The sequence below is a fragment of the Propithecus coquereli genome, unplaced genomic scaffold (genome assembly GCF_000956105.1).
Source record: "Propithecus coquereli isolate 6110/MARCELLA unplaced genomic scaffold, Pcoq_1.0 Scaffold73, whole genome shotgun sequence".
Classification (NCBI taxonomy): Eukaryota; Metazoa; Chordata; class Mammalia; order Primates; family Indriidae; genus Propithecus; species Propithecus coquereli.
The window spans coordinates 1,379,092-1,405,891 of record NW_012153396.1 but is presented as its reverse complement, the minus strand read 5'-3'; the positions used below and the strand labels follow the sequence as shown (position 1 = coordinate 1,405,891).

The following is a 26,800-nucleotide window of genomic DNA, read 5'->3' as shown; positions in this document are numbered from 1 at the left end:
CTAACTAACCGCCCTTTTCACTTAATTGAATGAACGTGACCTGCCCAAATTCTTTCCACATGCTAGAAACATTGTGGGATGAGAATGTTTCTCCCTGGTGTCAGAAACCTGGCATCCCCTGTATTCCTGTCTACTGACTCCTGAGACAGGAGCTCCACTCAAAGAAAGACAAACACTTATGGGTCAGTAATGTGGCTCAATTAGGGACTATGGGCTTGAAATGGGCTTCTGGAGAGAGAACCTAAGCCCCCTGCCTCTGCTCACAGCCCCAGAGAGACTAGGCCCCTCTTATCTAGAATATCTAGGAGATATTCGTCTCTTAAATGTCAGCTCAAAGCCAACTCTCCTGGTGCCTTTCGTCAGTCTCAGGCAAACTTGGGCATTCTTCCAATGTTGCCATCATAGCGTGTATAGACTACTATTAAAACAGCTCCTGTATTCTAATATTATTATTTGCTTTTCTGTATGCCTTCCCATTAGATTTTAAGTTACTTGAGAACAAGGACTAGACTTTTCCACCTATGCATACCCATTCATTGCAATGAGCCCGGAACAGGGTGGGTATTCAGCTCATGAATGAGTGAAACCAAAAAGGCCTCAAGGACCAAAGCCGGGACCAGGAACAGGAGGGAGAGTGAGTTCCTGCTGACTCGCTGATCAGGCAAAGGGCTTCAGGGGAACAGCAGCCCAGGTCTCATCAACCCTGCCATCCTCTGATTACCAGCATTCAAGAAATCTTAAAGGGAAGAGGCCAAATTCAGTTGGAGTCTCACTGCCCAGTGCCAAGAGAAATGCTGTTATTGACAGAGGGGCTCTATCAGCCCCTCTCTGACTCAGCCCACTGTATCAGGACAAGCACGACAATTTGCCCATGGTAAGGAAAGCTTATTCTCCACCTACAACCAGCTCTAGTGACTTGCTCTGGCCACTTGACCTATACCATCTGACAGAGGCATTGTGAGACTCAAATGGGACTGTGCAGTTAAAACTCTTAGCACAGGCCTGGGACATACTGAATACTCAATAAGTATTAGGTATTATCTCTATGTTCAGACTGAATCACCCTTTCCAGGCCTAGTTTTCTCATAGCTCTAATATGTACAAGATGACCTCTGTCCCACCAGCAAGGTGAATTGTTGGGTCCTCTGGAGTGTTTTTTGACACCAACCAATTCTGTGACACCAGTTAGGTGTCCAACAATTCAATTCAATTCTGAAACTAACTCCCTGGAGTTACCACAGACCCCACACCTTAAGGGCTCAGTCCCATCAGACTGCCCCCACTTCAGATGCCAGTAGCAAGTCTTGGGCTGCCCATACTTCTGACCAGCTGGCTATAAATTGGGGGTTTCCATGAACCCCCCGTCAGGTTCCATAATTTGCTAGAATGGCTCACAGATCTCAGGAAAACACTTCACTTGTGTCTACAGGTTACTGTAAAGGATACAGCTCAGGAACAGCCAAGTGGAAGAGATGCACAGGGTAAGTATGAGGTGGAGGGAGGTAGAGAGCTTTCATGCCCTCTCCACCTGCACCACCTCCCAGCACCTTGATGTGTTCACCAATGTGGAAGCTTGCCAAATCTCATTGTTCAAGAGCTTTTATAACTCAGCCTCCAGTCCCCTTCCCTACCTGGAGGTAGGTTAGATAGGGCTGAAGGTTCCAACCCTCTAATCGCTTCATCTTTCAGCCCCAGACTAAGACTGTCTAGGGGCCCTACCATAAGTCATCTCATTAGCATAAACTCCATTGTGATCCAAAGGGGCTCATTATGAATAACAAAAGACACTCCTATCACTCAGAAAATTACAAGAGTTTTAGGAGCCTGTGCCAGGAACTGGAGACAAAAACCAAGTATATTTCTTATTATGACCACAGGTCCCAAAGTACTTTTTATCATAAGCAATCATCCTAAGAAGCTCAATGTCAAAGCTCCAGAATGGGTGTCAAATTGGCCGGTTCCCGCATGAGCCATGTCCTCACTATGCCTCCGTGGGGTAGTCTCCTAGGAGACTAGTCTGACATGGTATTTCCTAAGGAGCCCAGGGGGCATGTAAATAAGGGACTCTGATTCAGCACAACAGCTGTCCTGAGAGATGTGTGTGGTCCCCTCCCTCCCATGCCCACCCTCATGTCTTCATCACTTTAAATGATTTCTCACCTTGCCTTTCAACAGGCCATTGGGGCCCAAGACCTTATTAAAAATATGTTTTCCCACATGAGCATCCACAGCAGACAGGGGATCATCCAGAAGATAGATGTCTGAATTTTGATAGGTAGCTCTGGCCAGGCTGATCCGCTGCTTCTGGCCCCCACTGAGATTTATCCCCTGAAGAAGAAAAGAATTTCTATTAAGCACTGCTACCTGTCCCACCTTTACAGACTCTAATAAACAGGGGTAAAAGGAAGAAGTTTGCCTCAATATGTTGGCAAAGGCTTAAAATTCTTATAAATAAATAACTTAGATTCAAATAAATAACTTAAGGCCCCATAATTAAAGATACGCCCAACTTATAATTTCTTATCGTATAATTTACTTATTTAATATTTTCATTGTTTCTTATATCATAAGAATGTAAAGCTGTACCAGGGCAGAGGTTTTCTCTCTTTTGTTCATGGATATAACCCCAGCACTTAAAATAGTGTCTGACACATAATAGGTACTCAATAAATATATGCTGAATTAATGGACAAAATCACTCTAGAGCTGTATCTTCACTAATCTTCTATCATGTCAAGATTCTTGTCCCCAAAAGATTGCTATATTCATTTTTAGTAATGGGGAGGAAGGATGAAAATAATCTAAATATGTAGGATCTTTATTTAGAGATTTCTAAATAAATTATATCTATACAATAAATATAGTACAGTCATTAGAAGTCTTTTTTAAGAAAAGCATTTAAAAACATGAGAAAATAATTTGCAATAAATTTTTGAGTGTCTGAAGCAGATTAGTAGAACCCTCCTCCGGCCTCACTGATCTAAAGAGGTTGTATCAGGACACCTAGGCTTTGGCCTCACTTCTGCCCCGCCCCCTGTGAGATCAACCTTGGACCAGCTGCTGTTAACTTAGCTTCTCAGGTCCTTTGCCTCATCATCTTTGATTTAAAATTACGTAATTCCTATATTTGCTTCCAGGTACAAAGCTTAAAAATTCTGACTTATTTGCACAGAACACTGTGGCCAGTTAGTGCAAACACGTGTTTTCTGGTGTTTGTTCCAAACATGACTACCTAAATTGGTCATCTATTTCACTCCCATGTACCTCTGCACCATCGTCCTCACTTTTTCTCTTCAATATTTCTTTACCCTTCAAGATCTCTGTTATCCCAAGTACCTTCTCTCCAATCTCAGCCAGGTCTCCTCCAGGCAATATTTCCAAGTCTGGGAGGAGAGCACAGGCCTCCAGAACTTGCTGGTACCTCTTTTCATTCAACTCTGATCCAAAAATGATGTTGTCCTTTACGGTGCCATTCTGAATCCAAGCCTGCTGTGGGACATAGGCAGTAGTACCCTGGAAGGAAAAGGATCAGACCACATTACCATTGTATCTCCAGAAATGCAGGATTGAAGGATGGGGCGGCTGGAGGGAGGAGGAACAAATGGATCTTAGATTTGAAGAACTGTATGTCAGGATAACCGAGGATCTGATATTTATTAATGTGCTTATATTTGCATGTTACAATGTTGCACTGACCAGGGAAAAAGAGCCAATGTCCTATTCACCATTTAAAGTCCTCTTTTTTGTGCCTGTGACTATCGCTTTCTAGCCACAATCCTAAAAATCAGAAGATGAATGCATGTGCTGCTTCTAGAACAAGGTTTTAGTCAAACCCAATGAGTTTACTAGGACCAACAGAGTGCTAACACTGACAAGGGGAATGGTGTAGATGACATACTAGGAAGCAAGAATTAAGAGGTTAAAATTAGAATGTCAGGGTAATACATGAAACAGATCATATCCAAAGAGAGATGGAGACTGACAAATGCCTGTGCTTGAGGAAGAACTCAGTTATAAGTAGCAAGAAAAACCTTCCTCAAAGGAATTAAGAGACAGAGATAAATCTGTAGCTCTGTTTTGCTACATGTATGTTTTTTAAAATGCAACTTAGTCCATTAGTGATTGGTAAATCAGGAAATGAAGTCAGTATATCGTGGAAAAGAAGATGGTTCTTAAAAATTTTCCAGGTGGGTCAATATAAAGCAATCAGGGGAAGCTTCCTCATAATTAAAAAGAAAGCTTTAGTAATATATGAAGATCTTAAGAAAAAAGCTGAAGATCTATAGACATGCTTCTTTTTGATATAAGTAGTGGCTGGTTTAATGATTCAAAAATAATTATAATTTTCCCCAAATTTAGCTCCCAGGAAAAGTTCAGAGTGCTGATGAAGATGTCATGAAATGTTTTCTCTGTGTTAAAAAGAAAAATCATAATTGATAAAATCAACGCTACATCAGATTTTTATATTGGAAGCAAATGCTATCAAAGATCTAGCTCTGGAAGGAAGAAGTGAGAGGTCCAAGACTAATTGTGATGGTTGGGTGCAAAATGCCAGGGTTGATTTTACATTGCTACTATTTTTATTGTTCTTGATGTTGTTGTTACTTGTTAGTATTGCTTTTGTTGGTACTTTGGTTACAAGTTATATAAGTTTTTAGTGATCTGTTACAACTCTTTTTCCTAGATCCTATTATTTTTATTGCACAGTTTGCAGAATGTGAGGTTTTCAGAAACACATGCATAGATATAGCAGAAATGCCTATACTTTGCAGGAAGGTAACTGCAGTCAACAGTTTTCACACTTTAGTGTGCATATGAGAACCACCTGGAGAATTCATGAAAAATGCAGATTCCTAGACCCTAACCTCAGGGTCTCACTATTTAAGCCTGGGAAGTGGCAGAGAATCTACAGTTCACAAATCTACCAGATGTTTCCAAGGCCTCACCTACTTGTCCTCAGCGCCTGCTCCCAAGTGAGGAAAAAGCACTAAGGGGCCCACATTGGAGGGTCAGAAGTCCTCTCCACTGGCATTTCTTCTCACCTTGATGGTAATGTAACCGTGGACATTTTCCATTTCTCCCAGCATGGCTGACATCAAGGAGGATTTCCCAGAGCCCACAGTGCCCACCACAGCTACCAGCTGGCCTGGCATGATGTCCAGGTTCACACTGAAAGAGAGAAGTGTATTTGAAGGCAATGGCAGTGGGTGGGTATTCAAGAGTAGTTCAAGGCTCTTCTTTGACTCTCCATGAAGTCTGCTATTAGATTTTCCTTCAAGATTAGAAAATTTGCCTCGGATATACAAGACCCAAACGTGCTTCTCTTATGATTTTTTTAAAAAAGCTTAGAGAAAGAGCCCTAATTTATCCAACTCATCTATAGGCTGTTGTGCCAAATGTGGGTTTCCAATGGTAAAATTATCCTAGAATCAATGTGGTACCATCGAACAAGACCCTAGTGGGAGCCTGGAGACCTGACTGGTTCAAGTCCCAACTCTGTCACTGCTGGGCTGTGTGATCTTAGAAGGTCATTTCATTTGGACTAACGACCGTTGTTTCTAAACTAATAAGGTTAAACTAGATCAATGATTTCCAAATTTAGCTACTTAATAAGTCAACTGGAACACTTGCTGAAAGCAGGTTCCCTGGCCCCTCCCCTGAAGATTTAACTGTGTCTGGCTGGGGAGGGGCCCACAGTGGGCTAGATTCCTGGGAGCTCTGTGTGCCAGCCCTGTTATTTGAGTCCATAGAACATTAAGAATATCAGGAACTTGTTCATAGCCTTTCTGACCCTGCCCATTGAGCTGAACCTCTTGCAGACTTATAGAAGTAAATTGGAAGCTCTATCCAGTTCCTTCTCAGCAAAGGGAAGCCTTTGGGTTAGGAGTGTTCAGAGCAGGGGCTCCTGTCCTGACTCATCCCAAGGCTGTGAAAGAGTCCAGAGTCCATGTTAAAGGCTGTGAAAATGGGAGAGAAGGGTGAGAAGTCATGGGTGTAGCAGGGAGACAATAAGGTGTGCTCAGTTGTGAAGAAAGAAAGATAATGGCCTGCTCGGGTTCCTGGTGCCCTCCGTGCTGTGCTCAGTGGGTGAGTTGGGTATAGTGTTACACATAGGGCTTAAGAGACACACTACATGCAGCTGCGTGGCAAGAGGGGCTGGCTTAGGGCAGCACATCGCATGGCAGAGGAGGTGTGTGGGCCTTCAGGATGGGGTATGGAGATGGATATTTGATGTGGATCTCCAGATCTGAAGTTGAATCTTATAAAGTCAGTTCCCATTGTCCAGTCTGGGGAAAGAAGTCAGAGTGCAATGTCCCTGCTTACTATTCTTAAATGAATCAATGAACTTACGTTGAGTTCAGGTTCTTGTGTCTATCTTTTACCATACCCAGAGACCTGGGCCACCTGCCAACCCTGCACTGCCTCCAGCCACACTCTGGAGAACAAATGTCTTCGTGGGTTCCCAGATGGACATTCATAGTCCCACAGTAGGAAAGCAGGGTGACAAATGCAGTTATGTGGAAAGAAGTTCAGGATCTTGGTTCTGAGCCTGTCTCTCCAGAGGTTCAGCCTATACTTATATCTAACCGAACACATGTACATAGCTCATTTCCCCACATATTCCATTATGTGGAATTTTCTGAGAACAGGACAAGGAGGATAAATAGTAGCAGGGTGAAGAGAAGGTAACTCACTCTCGGACTGTGGCATCCAAATCACGTTCCCAGGTAAAGGTGGCCTCAGAAAACTGTATAGCTTTGTCTGTTGAGAAAAAAGCCCCCTCTTTTAATCAGATGAAAGTCTCTGAGTGTCTGCCTGCCCTTTCTCAGACCTCACGTGCCTCTCTCTGCTTCCTCCACCAGCTCCTGAGATTGCCTCTGTCAGGTGCTGGCTCCCACACTAACAGGCGGCAAAGGAAAGCTCCCCAGATGAGACCAGAAGCGGCCTTCCTACAAAGTCCTTTTTGATTCAGGAGTTCCAAGCCTGTTGGTAGCCCAGCTTCCTGACCTACAGAAACTCTGGGTACATTCTTAGGATCTCTGTTACCTAGTCCCTTGTATGAATTCCACCTCCTTATATATCCTTATAAATCCTCCCACCATGGATTCCAGACCCACTGCTCACTTTGGCCATGGATGGCCCCCAATCCTTGAACCTTCAGAACCTGTGGATTCTTTCACTCTGGCTGCCTTTCCAATCCCACACACTTGGCTCCCTCCTGACTTCTTTTTTTCTGAATCCTTTGCAGGATTCCCTGCTTATCCTCAGAATAACCGGCCCAGCTTTACTTAGCAATCTAGTTAAGCAATCTGCTCTAAGCATAAACATAAGTACAAACAGTGTGCTTATTATGCAAGCACAGGCTGGAGACAAATCCCCTATCTCCCTTTCAATCAGTTGGCTGCTGCTAAGCCCTTATTTGTCAACATTCTGGTGCTGGCACTGTGAATAAGTTTGGGAAGCAACATCCAAATTCATTTACCGAAATTGCAGTCATGTCGAATTGCAGATGTGTCCAAGTCATCCCCTCCCAAGTACTTCTCTAGTCGATTTGCGGCAACACTGGCCTAGAGAAGGACACAAAAGATCTCAAGTTTAAAAAACTCAGTAACAAGCACAAGCAAGGAGAAGAGTTTGGCTTTGTCATCAGTCCACGATTTGCCATTTGCCACAATTGCAACCTCCTAACGCCCACCACAGACTCAGCCCTGGGAGCCATCCCACCATGACCAGACAGAAACAGATACTCCATTTCAGCCCTTCAGAAGACTCATGGACTTCAATTCTATTATACTTCTATCTCTCTCCAAGCTTTGGCCCCAGTTCCAAAAACTGTCTCCTGCCTTCTAAGACCAAAAAAACCCCTAACTTCTGTTTGGTTCTGGTAAGTGTGCCCCTGGCTTGCTCTTATTTAATAGAGTCTGTGCCTTGATGACCCATCCAATATCCTAACTGAGCTACTCCTAGGACTCTCTGTACAGGAATTACCCATGGCGACCATGTGCATGGTGACCTTGCACATTTCCACAGAGGCTACATAGCTTAAATTACAGCTGGCCTAAATGTTCTCATGTTCCATGGTGCCCCTGGAACATGAGAACTTGGGAGGATTTTGAGGAGCTTCTACAAGGGGTGTTTCTCACCTGCCCCTCTATATGCTAGGAAGGCTGTCATGAGACGATTTCTCATTGCCACCCATGCTCTGACGAAGCGTTAGTGTTTCTGCCTGTTCCCTCCTTAGGGTACAACTGTAGGCTGTAACACTGCTTAGCTGCTACATGGATGAGCTCCTCAGAAACAGAGGGCCCCACTGCCCATTTTGCATTATTATCTGACCCCTTTTGGTTCAGTGTCATCCTGGGTGGCAAGGAATGCTGGGAGCTGACACCTTTGCCAATCTTGCTTTTGCTATCTATATAAGCTAATAAAAAGAGCATGTTTTTTCCTTACCAGCCAAATATGTCAGTTTTTCTTCACACCCTCCAGGACAGGGAGGCCTTCTCCTCAACCCTAGTCCTTCCTACGGCCTGAGCTGTCTGAAGCCAGACATCTCTGGGATGAATGCAGGTCACTATACTCTACCCCGTCATTCTGGCCCTGTCATCAGTCTGTCACCTGCCTTGTGAACTCCCTCCTGAGATCTAGTACTTGGCCCATCTCAGTGACAGTGCTCAGTGTTCAGAACCCAGACATTCCCTCCGGCCAATCCAAGGCATCCTAAACTCCAAACTCATTTTCTGACAGCTTAAGCCTCCCAATTTTTATTTGGTTTGACCACCACATGGGTTCATGCAAACGAAAGGTCTTTCTTTGCCTTTGTGTCATATTTGCCTAATGCTATATCAACAACTCAAGAACTTTGGAAAAATATGGGAGAAGCTGAGCTGGAAAAAGGACTTAGCAATGTTCCCAGCACCAAGGCTAATCATAATAATCTCACTAAATGCATTCACAAGATTGTCTCCCTGTGAAGTAGATGAGATTGGTATGATTATCCTCATTTTATAGTCAGATAAGCTGGGACTCAGAGAGCTCATGATTTTACTAAAATCAAACCACTGGTCTGCAGAGACCACATAGAGCTCTCTAATTGAAAGTTCACCAGCAGAAGCTAGACATGGGATGTGATAGGCAAGTCATTCTGGACTCTAAGGCTTTTGACCAGAGACAGACAGTTGGCAGTAAGAGTTCTAACCTACCTGGAGCACAGAGGAGATCACCATGGGAAGGACGGTCAGGGGAAAGCGCAGGATGTTGAAGAGGGTGATGGAGGTGAAAGCCTTCTCTGCATCCAACACATTGTTGCTATCCACCAGGACATAAACAGTAAACGTGATCACAGACACCTGGAAAGAGCAAGGTCATGAGCAACGTATGCCTAAAAGGGACCAAGCAGCCTGTGCTAAGTTTTAGGAACACAACCTATCAGAGTTGCAGGAGCTTGAGGATTATCCCAATCTCCTCATGTTACAGATGAGAAAAATGAGCCTAGGAGAGGAGGAAATATCTTCCCCAAGGTCACAAAGTCAATTAATGGATTATTAGGACCACAGCTTGGGTCTCCTGATTCCTATATCAGCGTTCCTTCCACTATAGACCCATACCATCTCCCCCAGTAAGATAAGAAGCCCCCCTATGCAAATCATTCCTGTATACTACATTCATGCTGCTGTACATCCTAAAACTTGCTCTAGGCTGCCAGACCACCAAACAGTAAACAAGGGTGAAACTAGAGTTAGCAGGTACTAAGTAGGAATAGCAGCACAGGGAGTCGAGGAGGGAGACTAAGTTCCCTGGGTTTGGGGGTCAGGCCTAGACGTGCTAGGTAGTCTATCAAAAATAGAACTTGCTCTTCAGCCAGCTGACTCCCGTCCAAAAGGACACCCAGCCCGCTGACTCCTTGGCTACTCACCAGGACCGGAGCTAAGTATAAGAGGAATGTTATCACAGCCTGTATCCGACCAAAGAGCAGCAAGTTCTTGAGCTCCTTCTTCCGAAGTTTGTGGACTTGGTCTTTGAATGAAGGTTCCCAGGCAAAATATTTCAGAATCTAATAAGTTAGAAAAGAACACAGCTCACATTGGTGCCCAAAAGGGTCCCAGGTGCATTTGATCCACCTGTGTTTCAGGATATGCTCCCTAAAGTGTGGAGGTTGGAAATCCAGATTATGAAGTACGATTACAGAAAGGTAGCTTGCATTTGTTGACAACCTACTACGTATAAAGTACAAAGCATTCTATATACATTATCTCACTTTTTTACCATTTTTTTTTTTTTTTTACAAACAGGATATTCCTCTTGTTGCCCAGGCTAGAGTGCGGTGGCATGATCATAGTTCACTACAGCCTTGAACTCCTGGGCTCAAGAGATCTCCTCTCTCAGGCTCCTGAGCAGCTGGGACTGCAGGTGTACACCACCACACTCAGCTAATTTTTCTTATTTTTTGTAGAGATGGGATCTCACTATATTGCCCAGGCTAGTTTCAAATTCCTGAGCTCAAGCTATCCTCCCTCCTTGGCCTCCCAAAGTGCTAGGATTACAGGTGTGAGCCTCTGTGCCAGGCCTCACTTAATCTTTATAAAAACCTTAGTGTGAGCAACTATCCCAATTTTCCTGGGATTGAGGGTTGCCCAGGACATAGGCCTTTCACTGCCCAAACTGGGAAGGTTCTGGGCAAATCAAGATGAGTTAGTCACCCTACTTTTGAAGAATTATTGTCTCCATTTAAATATAAGAAAATAAGCTTGAAAGAGGCTAGGTAACATGCCCAAAGTCATCAAAATAGCAAGTGACATTCAAAACCAGGTCTATCTTTTAATTTTGCCACATTAACAGAAAGACATATCAGAGCTCTGTGTGGAGAAATAACAGGAAGTTGAAAGGGCCCTCTGTTTCATTTTCAAGAAGCTTAGGGCAAAATCCATTAATCCAAAACAATATTTCTTTTTAGAAAAACTTATTGGTCACCTCTGGAGGATGACATGCATTATTTTGAAAACTGGTAAATAGAGGCAAAGAATCAAGCATTTATCTTGCCTATCTTGTACAAACTTCATTTTAGGGTAACCAACTATTGTTGAATTATAGAATTCCAGCTAATCAATGCCAAAAAAAGAATAGGATTAAATATCATCCTTTTGCAATTCCCAATGAAACAACAGATCTAGGCAATGATTGTAAAATTTATATGACAGTGGTTTTCAACCTTAGCGCATCTTAGAATCACCTAGGAAGATCTTTAAATATACAGATGTCTGGGCCTCACCCCCCGAAAGTCCAGTTTAAATGGTCTGAAGTAGGGCCTCAGCCCCAGTGGGCTACACAAGCTTCTCAGGTGATCTTGATGTGCTAGGGTCACGAACCACTGCTCTAGGTCAGCGGTCCCCAACCTTTTGGCACCAGGGACCGGTTTCATGGAAGACAATTTTTCCATGGATGGCAGCAGGTGGGAGGGTGGGGACGTGGAGGAGGCAGAGTTCTGCTGCTGATGCAGGAGATGGGGAGCGGCTGTAAACACAGATGAAGCTTCGCTCACCAGTCAACCACTCACCCCTGATCACTTCTTTGTTGCCAGTCTCATGTCTACATTTAAAGCATAGGTGAGGGAATGGCAGGAAACTTTATAAGGGAAAATCAGGCTGAGAACACCCAGATCCACTGAATAGTTATCATTGCTGCTGACTGGAAGCGCACAGCACCATTTGAAAGTTACCTTGTGCCCCTCCCCCAGCTAAAAAACCCAAATGTAAATACGATCAAGCCTTTAGATCTAACTACCAACTTACAAGAAATACAGGAAAGAAGAAAATAACCTGGTTTCTTCAACATAACCGAGAGAGAGAGAAAGAGAGAGAGAGAGATGCAGGGGTAGATTAAAAACACTATCAACTAATAAAAAGTTTTAAAAATTAAAAAAAAACATTATCAACTAAATGCCATGCATAGACATTTTTGGGGGTCCTTATTTAAACTAACAAACAGTAAAAACAAAAAAGGTGTGTATAAGGCAACTGGGGAAATTTGATGGCATCGAAGAATGATTGTTAATTTTTTTTAGGTGTGATAATGATATTGTGGCTATATTAACAAAGGAAGTTCTTCTTTTAGAGATATATACAAAGTATTTACGAATGAAATGACAGGATATCTACAATTTGCTTTAAAATACTCTACCAGATGTGAAGTGGGAAGTGGGTTTCTAGATGAAACTAGTTCGGTCATGCTGATAATTGCTGGAGCTGTGTGGTAAGTCCACATGGGTTCAATTATATCATTCTCTCTACTTTTGTATACATTTAAAGATTTCTACAGTAAAGTGTAAAAAACCCAAAAAACCCCGCACTTAGGGTAAATAAATAGAAATTGAGGTTCAAAAGAGGGCCTGGCGGGGGAGTCGAAGATGAAGCAGGAGTCCTGTGAGACACAGGAGGCCCAGGGGCAGGAATTCATGACCTCTCCCGGGGCTCACTAAGGCCGAGAAATCCGCCACTTCTGTCGCTGCACACAGAGGGCCACCTAGCTCAGCTTCTTACCTTGATTCCACTGAGAATCTCATTCATGATCTTTAAACGTTTGTCTTTATTCTTCATATTTTTTACCTGCCAGGAGAAAAGCAAAACAAAATCAAAACACACTTCCACGTGAGAGGGTCCAGGTTTGCTGTGGACGTCAGGCCTCAGTGGCACTTGTGGCTGACACTTAGTAAGAACTTGAGGTGCCCAGTGCTGACATTCATCGCTCCCCACCCTCCTCTTTGCCCCCTCCGCTCCTGCCACACCCGTCTTCTCTCTGATCTTTTTTTTTTTTTTTTGAGACAGAGTCTCACTGTGTTGCCCGGGCTAGAGTGCCGTGGCGTCAGCCTAGCTCACAGCAACCTCAAACTCCTGGGCTCATGCAATCCTCCTGCCTCAGCCTCCCGAGTAGCTGGGACTACAGGCATGTGCCAGCATGCCCGGCTAATTTTTTCTATATATTTTTAGTTGTCCAATTAATTTCTTTCTATTTTTAGTAGAGACGGGGTCTCGCTCTTGCTCAGGCTGGTTTCGAACTCCTGAGCTCAAACAATCCGCCCGCCTCGGCCTCCCAGAGTGCTAGGATTACAGGCGTGAGCCACCGCGCCCGGCCCTCTCTGATCTTTGAACACGCCAACCTTGCTTCTGCCCCTCGGCCTTTGCCTGACCGTACTCTCTTCCCAGGCCGTCCTTCCCCTGCTCTTCCCAAGGATTTCTGCTTCACAATCAGGCTGTGTCATCCTGTGCTCAGCTTAAACATCCCTCCGCACAGAGCCCTTCCTCGACCTCCTCATCGACAATAACCACCCACCCACTTGCCATCACATCGCCCCGTTGAATTCTCTGAGTAATACTTATTATGCTCTATTTTCTTCTTTGTTTATCATCTGTCTCTCCACCCCTCCCCCAAGTAGAATGTAAGATCCATGAGAGCAGGAACATTGGCCAATTTACTGCTGTGTTCTCATATAAGTAAGATGTGCAATGGATATTTTTAAATCAATTATTTGTAACTAAATAAATACAAAACAAATGAATGAATTGGTCACATACACCATCAACTTCACCCACCCAACCTATGACTCTGGCAGGACTGAGGACCGTCCACATGGAGCTCTCCCACCTGTTGGTGGCAGGGTGATTGCCAGCACTTAGGCTTAAAGTCTGGGTCATTCGTGTGACTGCTCTGTGTGGTTGGTTTGTATTGCTATGATGGAGAAGCAGGGTCAAAATTCACTGTTCTCTGGGCAGCCGGCAGAGCAGGATGGAAGAATGATGTGCAGGGGCCTCAGGGAAGCCCTTCCCTCTCGTCTCTTTCCTCTACCTCGAATGCAGAGGAGAGTATATAAACTCTAAGAGTGGTCAGAAGATGAAAAGAGGTAGAGAAAGGCAAGTACATCTGGGATGGTGGAAAGTCTTCTACCAGCTTTGCCTTGCCCAAACTCCCACCAAGAATTACAGCACAGTAAGCAAAAGAGTTTAGATTTTAAATAGAGCATATATTCCTCAGGTGACTCTGTTTCTTTACCTGAATATTCCTGTTCTTGGTAGTCAGTATCCCATTAACAGGGATTAGGAGCACCATCACCCCAACACCTGCTAAGACTGAGGGTCCCAACTCTCTCCATAGGAAGTAGATGCATAAGACAATCTGTAGGAAACCTGACCACAGCATGTGGATGAAATTGGTCACGTCCATGAGCTTCTGGGCATCCACAGACATCAGGTTCACTGTCTCTCCAATGGTATACTGCTTCCTGGCCAAGTTGGATAGGGTTAGCACCTAAAGATAAAGATCGGAATTAGGACCCACAGACAAGGCCAAGGACACTGAGGAGCAGAAGGGGAAACTCAGGAAGTGAGAACATAATGGAAAGATGGGCTCCACACAGACACAACTTCTCCATGGGTCTGTGACTTCCTGCTTCCAAATCTTACACACAGCGTTCTTTTATTCTTGACCACTCTTTCCTCCTAGTCCCACCTTCCTCCAACCCTACCCATCCACACACTTCTTTGTCCAGAAGACTCCTGTTTTTCCTTTGGTGTCAGCTGAGATGCAACTTCTGAGAAAACTACACTGACTCCCAAGTTGGGGTTAGATGCTCCTCCTGTGCACTTCCATAATATCCTGTGCTTACCTCTGTTGTTATATTCACCAAAATAAACCATAATTATTTTGTCTATTTCTCCACCAGATGTAAACTCTGAGGACAAGGGCTACATCTGTCTATTTCACTACTATATCTTTTATTTCTTTTCTTTTTTTTTTTTTTTTTTTTGAGACAGAGTCTTGCTATGTTGTCTGGGCTAGAGTGCAGTGGCACCATCATAGCTCACTGCAACCTCAAACCCCTGTGCTCCAGCAATCCTCCTGCCTCAGCCTCCCGAACAGCTGGGACTACAGGCATGCATCATCACGCCCAGCTAATTTTTCTATTTTTTTATAGAGAGGGGGTGTCACTCTTGCTCAGGCTGGTATCAAATTCCTGACCTCAAGCAATCCTCCCACCTTGGCCTCCCAAAGTGCTAGGATCATAGGTGTGAACCACCACACTCAGCCAATTTCACTATTATATTATGTGGGCACACAGAGAATCAAATACTGAAGAATGGAAGAAAAGGAGGGATGGAGGGAGAGAGGGAAAATGTATTGATTTTGACCTTGGAGACTTTTGATGTGGCAATGTTATTTGAAGTCATACTCTCATGAGGAGGTATCAAACATTCCCAAGAAGGAAAGAGATTTTAGAATGGAGAGGAAAACTTCACAGTTCATACATTTGAGTAAAATGACTTGTCTGTTGTCAGGATTTTTCAGGCAATAGCTAGATGCCTGGTCTTGTAGTATCAGCCTCCTGTTCTCAAGTTAAGAGAGATCAGAAGGCTGATACCCACAGATCTGTCACCTACAACAATGCCTTGCACAAATGCACCACAGCACTGAAACCAGCTTGTATTATACTCACCAAGGCACCATCTGGTGTGGCCCACATCTTCCCAGACAAGGGGATCTACCTTCTTCTAATTTCCACAAAGACAGTGTGTGGGCTACAAGTGGCCTAGATACCTAACTTAATCTTTCTCCTAGAAGTTCTACTGTCATCTTAATCCGCCAATACATTCTTTGGAACATACCATGATTCTTGGTTATACAGTAAAAAGAAGAAAATTTTCTAAAATGTTTGGCCACCAAGGTTCTAGAGGAATCAACCCACTGCTATGCCTCCCCTTTGGTACAGAAAAACAAATAAACAAACAAACAACCCCAACAACATCTAATTACCCTTCAAGGTAATTACTATGCATTTCTTTTTTCAATAAATTTCAATTATGTAGAAAGGTCATTGATATAGTCCCAATACCTCTTGTCTGGGGGTAAGTCCTGGCTATGTGATTGTAGGCATTGGAATTATCTAAGCCTTCTTTTTCGCTATAAAAAAGAGATAATGTATTTATTTCACAGGGCTACGAGTTGATAATGAATGTAAAAAATGTTTCATAAACAGTGAAGCATTGTTTAAACATATGACATTTGTAATTTTCTTTCACTCTTTTAATAGCAATATATATTTGAATAAAAATATCATTAAGGGCTTTATTTTACAAATCTCTTTATCGACTGTAACTATAACCAGCAGAAATCCAATATCTCCAGAAGGAATAAGGAGATCAAAAAAATCAATTTTGAGGAAGACAAATTCCAGTGTGGAGGTATCTGAGATTTCAGAAGACTTGACCAGACTTCTAATCTAAAGACACTTAGATTACCTGCCAGTGTCTCTCCATAAGTAAACATCTACTCAAGGAAGACAAAGATACATTCGTATTTCAAGAGAGGAAAGCAAAGGCAAAAAGTAGGAACTATAATAGGGAAGTCACTCTGATGGAACTTTCCAGTGAATGGAAGAAAAAGAGGAAGAAAGGCAACTGATGTTCTGACCCACAAAAAGTCCTATCTCCTCATATGTGAAGTTTCCCCTCAAGCTTGTAGTCACTGATTATAACTACAGTTATATTTCTTAAGGGACACAATGAGACTTTATTTGGCATTAGGGACACAAGGAAAATAGAGTTGCCCTGAGAAAGTTAAACCTTAAAAACAATATATCAAGTCCAGGTGCAGTGGTTCACACCTATAATCCCAGCACTTTGGGAGGCAGGAGGATCGCTTGAGCCCAGGAGTTTGAGAGTAGCCTGGGCAACATAGCGAGACCCCATCTCTGCAAAAAACAGAAAAATTAGCTAGGCATGGTGATGCACGCCTGTAGTTCCAGCTACTTGGGAGGCTGTTGCAGGAGTATAGCTTGAGTCCAGGAGTTTGAGGTTGCAGTGAGCTATGGTGATGGCACTACACTCTAGCCAGGGTGACACAGCCTGTCTCGAACAAAAACAAAAACACAACATATCAGAGGGAAGATGACCAAAATCATCTTAAGGAAATGGAAAAGCTCCCAAGTCAGCAGAACTCAGTAATCAGAATGAATCTATTTATAAATCAAAAAAAGAAGTCAGGCAGAGGAGGGTTTGGGTAGCTATTAAAGATTAGAAAAATAAGTTGCCAGGAAAAAGCTGGTCTGGGGAGATGGAGCCCTGGCAAAATTGTAATTTGAGATACCAGCTCTCTGAGCTGAGTTTCATAAAGTACTTGGGTTAAATATTGGTGGGTTTTTTTTCTGACTTTACATTCTTTCTCAAGGCATTTTCACTTTGTCAAGAGAGGCAGGAAGAGATGAACAGGTATCCAAGCTGACAAGGCTGAAAGGCAGACCGTGAGCAGCAGACGAGCTTGCTGTCTTCTCCCTGGGGTGTACCTTCTCCCTCCTCAGGCCCTCACACCCTATGTGTGTAAACACACTTTTCATATTTTAATTTCCAAAGAAACATTTTAAGGAGGCTGTAAGCCTAGTCAAAATTAAGTGTTGAGACTAGTTACAATTTTCATCAAATTTTCTCAATCTTGAAATAAATGCTCACATTGACTAAGGGGATTTTTGTTGGTGATACCTGATGTATTCTGCTTACCTTCTTATATACAGCCGCTATGACGGTTGTCCGTACGTTAACACCCAGCTGGAAGCAGAATTGAAAATAATTCTGAAGGCAGATAGACTGAAGGAGAGCCACCACAAATAAGAGGACTGCATAGAGATATCCAGTCCACACATATGTGTCACGGTCATTTGCAAAGGAGATCACCAATCTGTCAGAACAAAACCAAGTAAGTTATACCCAGGAAGCCTCTGAGGACTCCTCACTCACCTTGTGCACAGCTGGCTACTCTACCCTTACAATAGAGGCGAACAAAAGTGGCCAGAATTGTCCAACACTGTTGGAAGACCTAAGCCCCACAGTCTTGCCAATGGTCTTGCTTTTACTTGAAGACACGCAGCAACAGCTTAGGGTTGATAACCGATGGCTGTGAGAATGGGTAATGAAACGAACACTCCACTTGGCTGCTACTGCAATGCTGTGGCCCTGTCTTCCCCTACTCCCTGGTAAAAGAGGCTGTGTGGGACAAACTGATTCATTTCTGGACAAAACAAGCCTGAAAAGCATAAGTGAGCAAGTGGATCATTCCATAGACCACAGCAGATCACGTCATGATTAACTTAACCCTCCCATGGAAGGCTGCGACTGTGGGGAGGGGACATTAGTTACTCTCCTGGGGGATGCTGCTCACTTCTTGGACATGGCTCAACCCAGAGCAGTTCTGTTTAACAAGTACCTGGCCCCCAGAAGAGAGGGACGTGGGAAAGAGAGAGGCAAAAGGATATATTATCTTAGATCTTGAAAACTGCCTGCACTCTTCATGAACTCAGTGCTGTAAGGTCAAAGAAAATGATGAGCATTTTTTAAAATGGGAATTTAATAAAAGCTCCTGCCTGCACACATAAGGGGCAAAAAGGAAGGTGGCAGAGGAGGCCCTGAAAGGACAACCCGAGGCCTGGGGACTCACTTCAGCAGCTGAGGATTCAGAAACACGGAGATGTCATACACTAGCTTCAGTATGAAGGACTTCAGGAGCACCATGTAGAAAGTTTTGAAGAGGGCCTTGACCAACCAGGACTTCGGCCCATCTGTTGTGGTCCCAGACTTCTTTTGCTTTTTCTTTTTAGCTTCTTCCTAGGTACAAAACCAAACAACAACAGTTGTCCACAGAGTTGTGTGGTGTGAGACTTTGTTCTGGCCCCAACAGCTCCAGAGTGTTCAGTCTGTGAGCTTTGTTGCCTTCCTTATACAGGTTTTTATCTTCTCCTCATTGCCCAGTTGTTTCCACCCTCTTGAGCAGGCTTCAATGTTCCTCTCTCCCCCTCCTAATTGGATACTTTAATCTATTTTGGTTTAGAAAACCAGGCAACTGCCCTGGTAAAAATCCCACATGAAAACAGAGAACGAACTCCAAGTGGGGGGCCTGTGGGCGATCCTGAGGGCGAGAGGCTCTTTCTGTTCTTTTCTTGCCTGTGGTTGCTGTGACGGGTTATGGGTTGAATTGTGTCCTCCCAAAAGATACACTGAAGTCCTAACCCCCAGTACCTTAAAAATGAGCCCTTATTTGTAGCCCTCATTTGCAGATGTAATCGAGTTAGGATGAGGCCATGAGGGTGGACCCTAATTCAATATCACTGGTGCCCTTCTAAGAAGAGTAGAGGCAGACACATGTGATGACAGAGGCAGAGATTAGAGTGATGCAACTACAAGTTAAGGGCCACCAAGGACGGCTGGCAAAACCCACAGGTGGAAGAGAGGCAAGGAAGGAGTCTCCCTTGCAGGTTTCACAGGGAGCGAGGCCCTGCTGACATCTTGATTTCAGACTTCTGGCCTCCTGAGCTGTGAGACAATAAGTTCTGTTGTTTTAAGCTATCCAGTCTGTGGCACTTTGTTATGGCACCCCAGGAAACTCATACACAGGGCATCACGACTCAGTCACCAGCCTCTTTTTTCTGTTTGGGCCTCCTTGTTACACCCTCTGCGTCTCACCACACCCCAAATTCCAGCTCCTCGGCCTTGGTTTTCAGGATTTTCTACCAGGGATAACCTCTCATAGTTTCTTTCACTGAGGTCCCATCCACTCAGCCTCTTTTGCCTGGACGATCCCCCAGCCTTCCTTCCAGCTCCCACCCTATCCCCGCAAAGATCCATTTTCCATACAGTGGCCCAAGTAAGCTTTAAAAACATAAATCCAATCACATTGCTCCTCCATTCGAAACCTTCCACTGGCTTTCCATCAGACTTCAAAGTCCGTATTCCTTATTATGGCCCAAAAGGGTCTACACAGCTCAGTCCCTGTCCCCCTCCCTGGGCTCAGCTCACCCCGTGCTCAGCCTCTCTCTGGATGCTCCTGGATCTTCCTCCTGTTCCCTAAATGAGCCAAACGTGCTCCTGCCTCAGCCTTGCACTCCTGCCCCCTCTGGCTGGAATATGCTTCCCTCTGTCCTAGAGATGGACGGTTCTCATCACTTGGTGTCTGTTCAAACGTCACCTCCTCTGAGGAGCCTCCCCTGTTACTCTGTCTAGTGTAGCGCTTCACTCCAAATACACTGACGTGTCCTATTTTCTCAATAGCGCTCAGCACTCTCAAAGAGTGACGTATGTATGGGCTTATTGTATATCTCCTAGCGCTCTAAAGATGGGCACCCTTTCAGTGCCCAGAACAGTCACTAACACACACTTGTGCTCAGTAAATATTTTCAAGTGAACAAATTAAGAAATTGGCCGCTAATGCTAACCCCTACCAATTTGCAAATTCTAATAATGCCAAGGTATTATTTTTTAAAACACCATTTTATTATGGAAAATTTCAAATATATCCCAAAGGAGAAAGAACAGTACATTATACCCCCACGTATCCATCACTGAGTATTCTTAGTATTGTGAATACCACTAACAGTATAAAACATACCCAAAAATATGAAGTGCTATAAAAATGTAAGAACAGAATCGCCACAACACTGATGTCCTCTTGCCTGAGATACACAGCACGCTCGCACAGACACTCAGGGAATAGTTACCAGGACAAGGACATCTTGGCTTTGACTCTGGTTCTTGTTCAAGCCATTCAGCCTGGCTCCCGAGTTCCGCTGGGAGTTCTTCTGCTGCCGTCTCTGGAATGCCCGCCTGGCTTTCTGCAGCTCTCTGGCCATGTGCAGTTCAAACTTGCTCAACAATGACTTGGTTTTAATCTCTTCACTAACTTCCCAGACATCACTGAGTGTCAGAGGTTGCCTGTAACCCTTCAGAACAGTGCTGGAACAAGAGAGACCCACAGGCTGAGACCCTCCAGGCCGCCTCTATCAGAACCTGCCTCCTGGTTCTGGGATGGAGGGACAGAGGGATGGGCCTTCTCTCTTGCCCCACTATCCCTATCCCCTGGCCCTTTGAACTTGATAGAAGCGTGGGGAGAGAAGAAAAAGAAAGAGGTAGGGGTCACAGAATGTGTTCAAAGACAAGAGAAGGGGAGAGGGAGGGGCACTGTTGAATTAAGAGCCAAAAGAGCATCTCCCTGCCTTGCTCCTTCCTCCTCAAATACTGGCTGCCTCTGCCACTCTGGCATCTCCTTGGTGCCCTTAGGAAATGGAGCAGACCCCGAGGCTGCTTCCAAACTGTCTAGATCAGGGCTCCTCAAGCTGGGGTTTGAGAATGTGGATGGAAAATAAGTTATATCTTTATTTGTAATAGCTTCTATTCTATTCTTATCTAGCCTTTAGAAATCCCAGAGGTTTTCATGGCTCACTTATGCCCATCACTACTGTGAAATTATGGTCATAATTAGAGTCATCATTACATTTTGTTATTTAATGCATTAATAAAAAAGTACACGTATTACTATACGTGTAGTATAGTAATACTATACTACAAATACTACAAATTTGCTTTTTTAAAAAAATTTTTTTTTAGACAGGGTCTCATTCTGTTGCCCAGGCTAGAGTGCAGTGGTATCATCATAGCTCACTATAGTCTCAAACTGGGCTCAAGCGATCCTCCCGGCTCAGCCTCCCAAGTAGCTGGGACTACAGGCACCTGCCACCACCACACCCGACTAATATTTTTAAAATATTTTGATACCTATATTTTCATGTATTTGGTTTTCTTTATAACTCTATGTCTTTTATTTCATATGTTTAATTAATCCCTCTGAGAAGGGATTTATGGGCTTTCCCAGCCTGCTAAATGGGTTCATGGCCTTCGCTATGAAGGCCAAGGATGCCTCCTCCAGATCCTCTGATAGCCCAGGCCCGTTATCCATCCTTTACCCTCTGAATCTGTGCCTGACTGCCTGCCTCCACATTCTGCCTTTCCTGTCCTGCCACCTCCTCGCTCTTCCCCTGGGGAACCCCCAGGCTACCAAAAACAAATCCCCCTCCATCCTCTCCTCAGCATCCCAATCCACCCAGTGGAGGGGCTGAATTAAATTCACTTGTAAGTTTTAATACTCTCTGACTCGAAGAAAAAGGGAGGCCACAGGAGGCATTTTTAAAAATTAAGATTTCTGTCACTTTCAGAAGAATGAAGGCATAGGGACACGACAACCCATACCCTAGGCATTTCCTACCTGTCATACCAACTAAAGGTAATTCTACTCAGAAAAGAAGCCGTGTCGAGTGGATTCTGAAAGACACAAAAAATTTAAAAGTACATCAGTTGGAGACAGGAACTCTACAGGACTCTAAAATCAGAAACTGATTTTTAAAGATATGATGTGCTTGAAACCAGATTTGAGGCTTAAGTCCATTGGTCAATGTACAGAGACCCTTATTTGGAGACCCTAAGGTCACTGGTAGAATGATAATCAGATTTTCTGGCATAGATGTATGAGTTAATTGCCCATGCTGAAGATTGGCAGGTGAAAGTAAAAATCAATATTTAGTAATCTTCCCATTGTTTCCTTATATCATAAAATGGCCTCTACTACCTTATTCTGGGCTTGTGGAACCTCCCAGGAAATCTAGACATCTCAAAGTTATATTTGCTAAGATATTATCCAAGTAACATATGAGATAGGCATATTTAGAATCTCACATTTGATGAGTCATCTTTTTCTGAAAATGCTGAAAAGATCAGGATCAGGATCTGGAATCCATAGGAGATAAAGAACAGGCAGGAGTAGGCCAGATTAGAATTGTCGCCCTATGGGGGGGAAAAACAGAGAAAATGAGACTTTTGTGCAAATTAAGTTTAAACGGCTCATACATATCAATGCTTATGATTAAAGTCTATTATCAAATCCCCCTGATCAAATTCTATCCTGGAGCTTAGCATACTTGATGCCACTTACTCTGACTCAGAGTTGCCCAGTGGTAACTTCTCATGTCACCACTCTTTTCTCCTTACCTGTAAGAGTGTCCGGATCAGAGTCTGAAATTGGAAAGTGCCGCAGAGAATTGAGAGAATCCAGAATATGGACAGGAACCAAGAGTTTTTCTGTACACACCATTGCCTGCTATGTTGGATCAGCAAAACCAGGAGCTAAAGAGAAATTCACATGAAGTCCTGAAGAACATTGTCACTAAGGACAGAGGGCAGAAGGAGTTCAGGGAACATGGGAAGAAAGGAGGGCTGAAGGAGGAGACGGCAAGTGATCTGGCCAGGCAGGGAGCACACAAATGCCTACCAGCACTTTTCCTCCCTGTGCCATCCAATCCCCCCTTTCGGGGCCTTATCTCTGTTCACCACACTTGAGCGGCAAGTTAGCCAAGAAAGCAGAAGGTCACTAACTGCATTTTAGTGGAATTACTTTGGGAGCTAGAAAAACCTTTTCAAGATCCAAGGAAATTAATTTCAGGCACTACAGTAGTAAGGTTGGGAAGGCAGGTTCTGATAAATTAGGTGAAAGGTATCTGTATCTCGATTTTCTAATATCAGACCGAGCAATTAATTAAAATACAAATAAACCTTGCTTTGTATTATCTCACTTAGGTATAATAAATTAAATGTTGATTTCCTAGACCTAGTGCTGTGCTAGTAAATAAGCATTCTGGGGAGAAAAAGCCATGATCTGTAGCATTTGCCAATTTTCATGGTATAAATACTCCCGCTGCTACGGGTTTCAAACACCAACATGATGTCATGGAATGCGGGGTTCGGAAGAGATATACACAATCAGATCTGTGTGAGCCAGATCCAGCACAGCATTGCCTAGAGTCTAGGCTCTAGACCTTTCTTTGTTCCGTAACAGCCGTAGCAAATAAAAATGCCTACTGAGGCCAGGCAGATCATGTTATTGAGTGAAGGCAGGGCAAGGGGGCAGGGAGGACCGTGCTGAGCACTTGGTCTAAAGGGGACGACTGCTACTCAGGCCCAGCTGACATTGCTCCATGGGATCGTAGGTCCATGGTTGCCAGACATTTTAATTTTTCAATAAAGTTTGGAAATCCAAATTATTATGTGTCATATTCCTCTTTTAAAACAATGGCAACTAATTCAATTGTTCTTTAAACACTGTACAGCTCCCCCCAGAAAAAAACACGCCTGCAGGAGAGACATCAGTTTTTGATATCAAGTTTAAACAAATAACTCTAGATTCAGTGATCCATTGATTAGAGTCACCAGTCAATCAATTCAAAAATAGTATTTACAGCATTTTAAAGTCTTTTACTCAAGAAATCTAGATCTCATCTGTGATCCTTAGATGACAAGATATGAGGGCATAAGACATATATCTTATTTATTAAAGCTAATACTTAACCTAGGGAGAAGGCTCTATAAATTAGTGTTCAAAAGAAAATGAAAAGCTAAACTTTGTTCCACCCCATTACAATCAAGCTTTGCCATCCTATAGGTCCCGTGAAAAAAGATAGGTGAAATTGTACTTAATTTCATCCCCAAGAGTAAATTTCAGCTAGATGTCTATGGGTAGAGAGAAGATAAATAATGTGGAGGTGGTAGTAGGCCTTACCCACGTGCCTAGGTAGAGGCTTGGGTTGGTATATCTAACGGCAGGGACTGTGCCTTGTCCAGAGTCTTCTGTGAGAACGAGGGCTAGATCTATAGCAGCTAGAATAAGAAGAAACCCAACAAACACCTGAGAAAGGAAAAAGACCACTGTTAGGAGGATATCTTTCTTTATAAGGCTCTTAGAACAAAATGGTTTCCAATAATTGATAAGAAAACTGGTATCTGATGATTCAGATAACACACTTAATAAATATTTCTGGAGTGAATGGATACATATAGTTCAAGTAATGGAATAATGTTAAAATATGCCATAATAATGGTTTTTGAGGAATGCTGAGTGTGATGTTTTAAGATATATTCACAAATTTTTTGATAATCCTCCCTTCAAAAAGTAGAGCTTAGTTCCCCATCCCTTGAATGTGGACTGGACTTGGTGACTCGCTTCTAATGAATAGAAAATGGTGGAAGTGACAGTGTGTGACTCCCAAGGCTAGGTTATTTCTCTTTGTTCTCTCTCTCAGATCAGTCACTCTGGGCAAAGCGACCAGCTTTAGGGAGAGGTCCACTTGGTATGGTGCTGAGACCTTCTGCAACAGCCATGTGAGAGAGTCATCTCCGAAGCAGACCCTTTAGCCCCACTCAAACCCTCAGCCAGCATGTATTAACTGCAACCTCATGAGAGACCTCGAAGCAGAACCCAGGTAAGCTGTTCCCAAATGCCTGACCCACAGAAACTGTAAGATAAAAAAAAATGTTTCTTTTTTAAGCTGCTAATTTTGGGGGTAATTTGTTACACAGCAATGGAAAGTTAATATGTTCCTAAATATCCCCTTCTTTGGTCATTGGTCCCAGTCTTGATCCCACATAACACCAATCAATATTTGTCCTATGAGCTCATAAGACATAATACATGATGTACTCTTCTAAAGGCCCACCCCTCTACCCATCAGGAGGGAAAATTGCTGCCTTCACTGAGGAGGTACACCACAGTCTTAGCTCCCAAAATAAAGATCTTTATCTAGTACCATCTCCCATCCCCTCATCCATTTTTACTCCCATCCATCTACCCCTACTCATTCTCTTAAGTCTCACTGATCCAGAATGGTTCATGTAGAGATATTGAGCCCTTTGTAATAAAAACCAGCCAAGGAAGGAGATGAATACACCTTTAACTATAGGACCAGTGCTATTATTTAGAAAGCAGTAGAGTTGGCGGGCGTGGTGGCTCACTCCTGTAATCCTAGCACTCTGGGAGGCTGAGGCGGGTGGATCGTTTGAGCTCAAGAGTTTGGACCAGCCTGAGCAAGAGCGAGACCCTGTGTCTACTAAAAAAATAGAAAGAAATTAGCTGGACAAGTAAAAATGTATATATAAAAAATTAGCCGGGCATGGTGGCGCATGCCTGTAGTCCCAGCTACTTGGGAGGCTGAGGCAGTAGGATTGCTTGAGCCCAGGAGTTTGAGGTTGCTGTGAGCTAGGCTGACACCACAGCACTCTAGCCCAGACAACAGAGTGAGACTCTGTCTCAAAAAAAAAAAGAAAGCAGTAGAGTCAAAGACAGGAATGCAGTTTTCTCAAGTATGTAATATACTATATGGTGCTTTCCTCAAAAGAGATTACAAGGCTTTGGAAAAAAACACGATAGCTTTAGAAGTGGTAAGGTATGTTTGTCTCTAGGTAAATTAGGAGGTAAAATAGAGCAAGTTGGAGCTAAAGCACCCACCCTGGAGGATGACTAGGGAATATTAACCAGCAGAGTACTCCCCAGGCCAAGGAAAATGAGGGGGTCTTGCCAAAGGCTTATATATATTAAACTCATATAATTGATTGGAAATATACTGAGCATTTCATATCAAAAAGGACCATTTAATTTTATAAAGAACTTCTACAAAGTAATTTTAAAAAAAACCTCTGGCTGGGCACGGTGGCTCATACCTATAGCCCCAGCTCTTTGGGAGGCTGAGGCAAGAGGATTGCTTGAGCCCAGGAGTTTGAGATTGCAGTGATCTATGATGATGCCACAGCACTCTAGTAGCTGGGGCAACAGAGTAAGACTCCATCTCCAAAAAAAAAAATTTTTTTTGAGTTCACTTACCCTTAACTCACTAATTTGATTTCTGGGAATTTATCCTACAGACACATTCATACATCCAAAGCTACTAATTGCAGCATTGCTTATGATGGCAGAAGATTAGAAACTACCTAAATTCCTGCCATATAAGGCACATAAATTATGGTACATCCAAATAATGGGATCATTTTAAAAAAAGAAGCAGACCTTTTGCTGGATTGAGCTGGTTGCCTCCTGTTACTGTGGAGGGGACTGACTTCATCCCCACTTTTTTTTTTTTTTTGAGACAGAATCTTGCTCTGTTGCCTGGGCTAGAGTGCCA

The 26,800-nt window shown here is 43.5% G+C and overlaps 1 protein-coding gene across 1 annotated transcript in view; it reads right to left on the bottom strand.

Annotated features, from left to right (window-relative positions):
* The window catches only part of ABCC2 (ATP-binding cassette, sub-family C (CFTR/MRP), member 2), a 51,529-nt gene that overhangs the window by 19,501 nt on the left and 5,228 nt on the right, over positions 1–26,800 (bottom strand). The window contains exons 3-18 of the mRNA XM_012661756.1: positions 24,409–24,534; positions 22,845–22,979; positions 22,533–22,640; positions 22,066–22,121; positions 20,525–20,759; positions 18,472–18,638; positions 17,538–17,715; positions 14,041–14,295; positions 12,534–12,599; positions 9,914–10,051; positions 9,201–9,347; positions 7,484–7,568; positions 6,696–6,762; positions 5,043–5,169; positions 3,337–3,513; positions 2,161–2,328 (exon numbers count right to left, since the gene is read on the bottom strand). Coding sequence (XP_012517210.1) covers positions 2,161–2,328; positions 3,337–3,513; positions 5,043–5,169; positions 6,696–6,762; positions 7,484–7,568; positions 9,201–9,347; positions 9,914–10,051; positions 12,534–12,599; positions 14,041–14,295; positions 17,538–17,715; positions 18,472–18,638; positions 20,525–20,759; positions 22,066–22,121; positions 22,533–22,640; positions 22,845–22,979; positions 24,409–24,534 — 2,235 coding nt within the window. The remainder of the gene's footprint in view (positions 1–2,160; positions 2,329–3,336; positions 3,514–5,042; positions 5,170–6,695; positions 6,763–7,483; positions 7,569–9,200; positions 9,348–9,913; positions 10,052–12,533; positions 12,600–14,040; positions 14,296–17,537; positions 17,716–18,471; positions 18,639–20,524; positions 20,760–22,065; positions 22,122–22,532; positions 22,641–22,844; positions 22,980–24,408; positions 24,535–26,800) is intronic.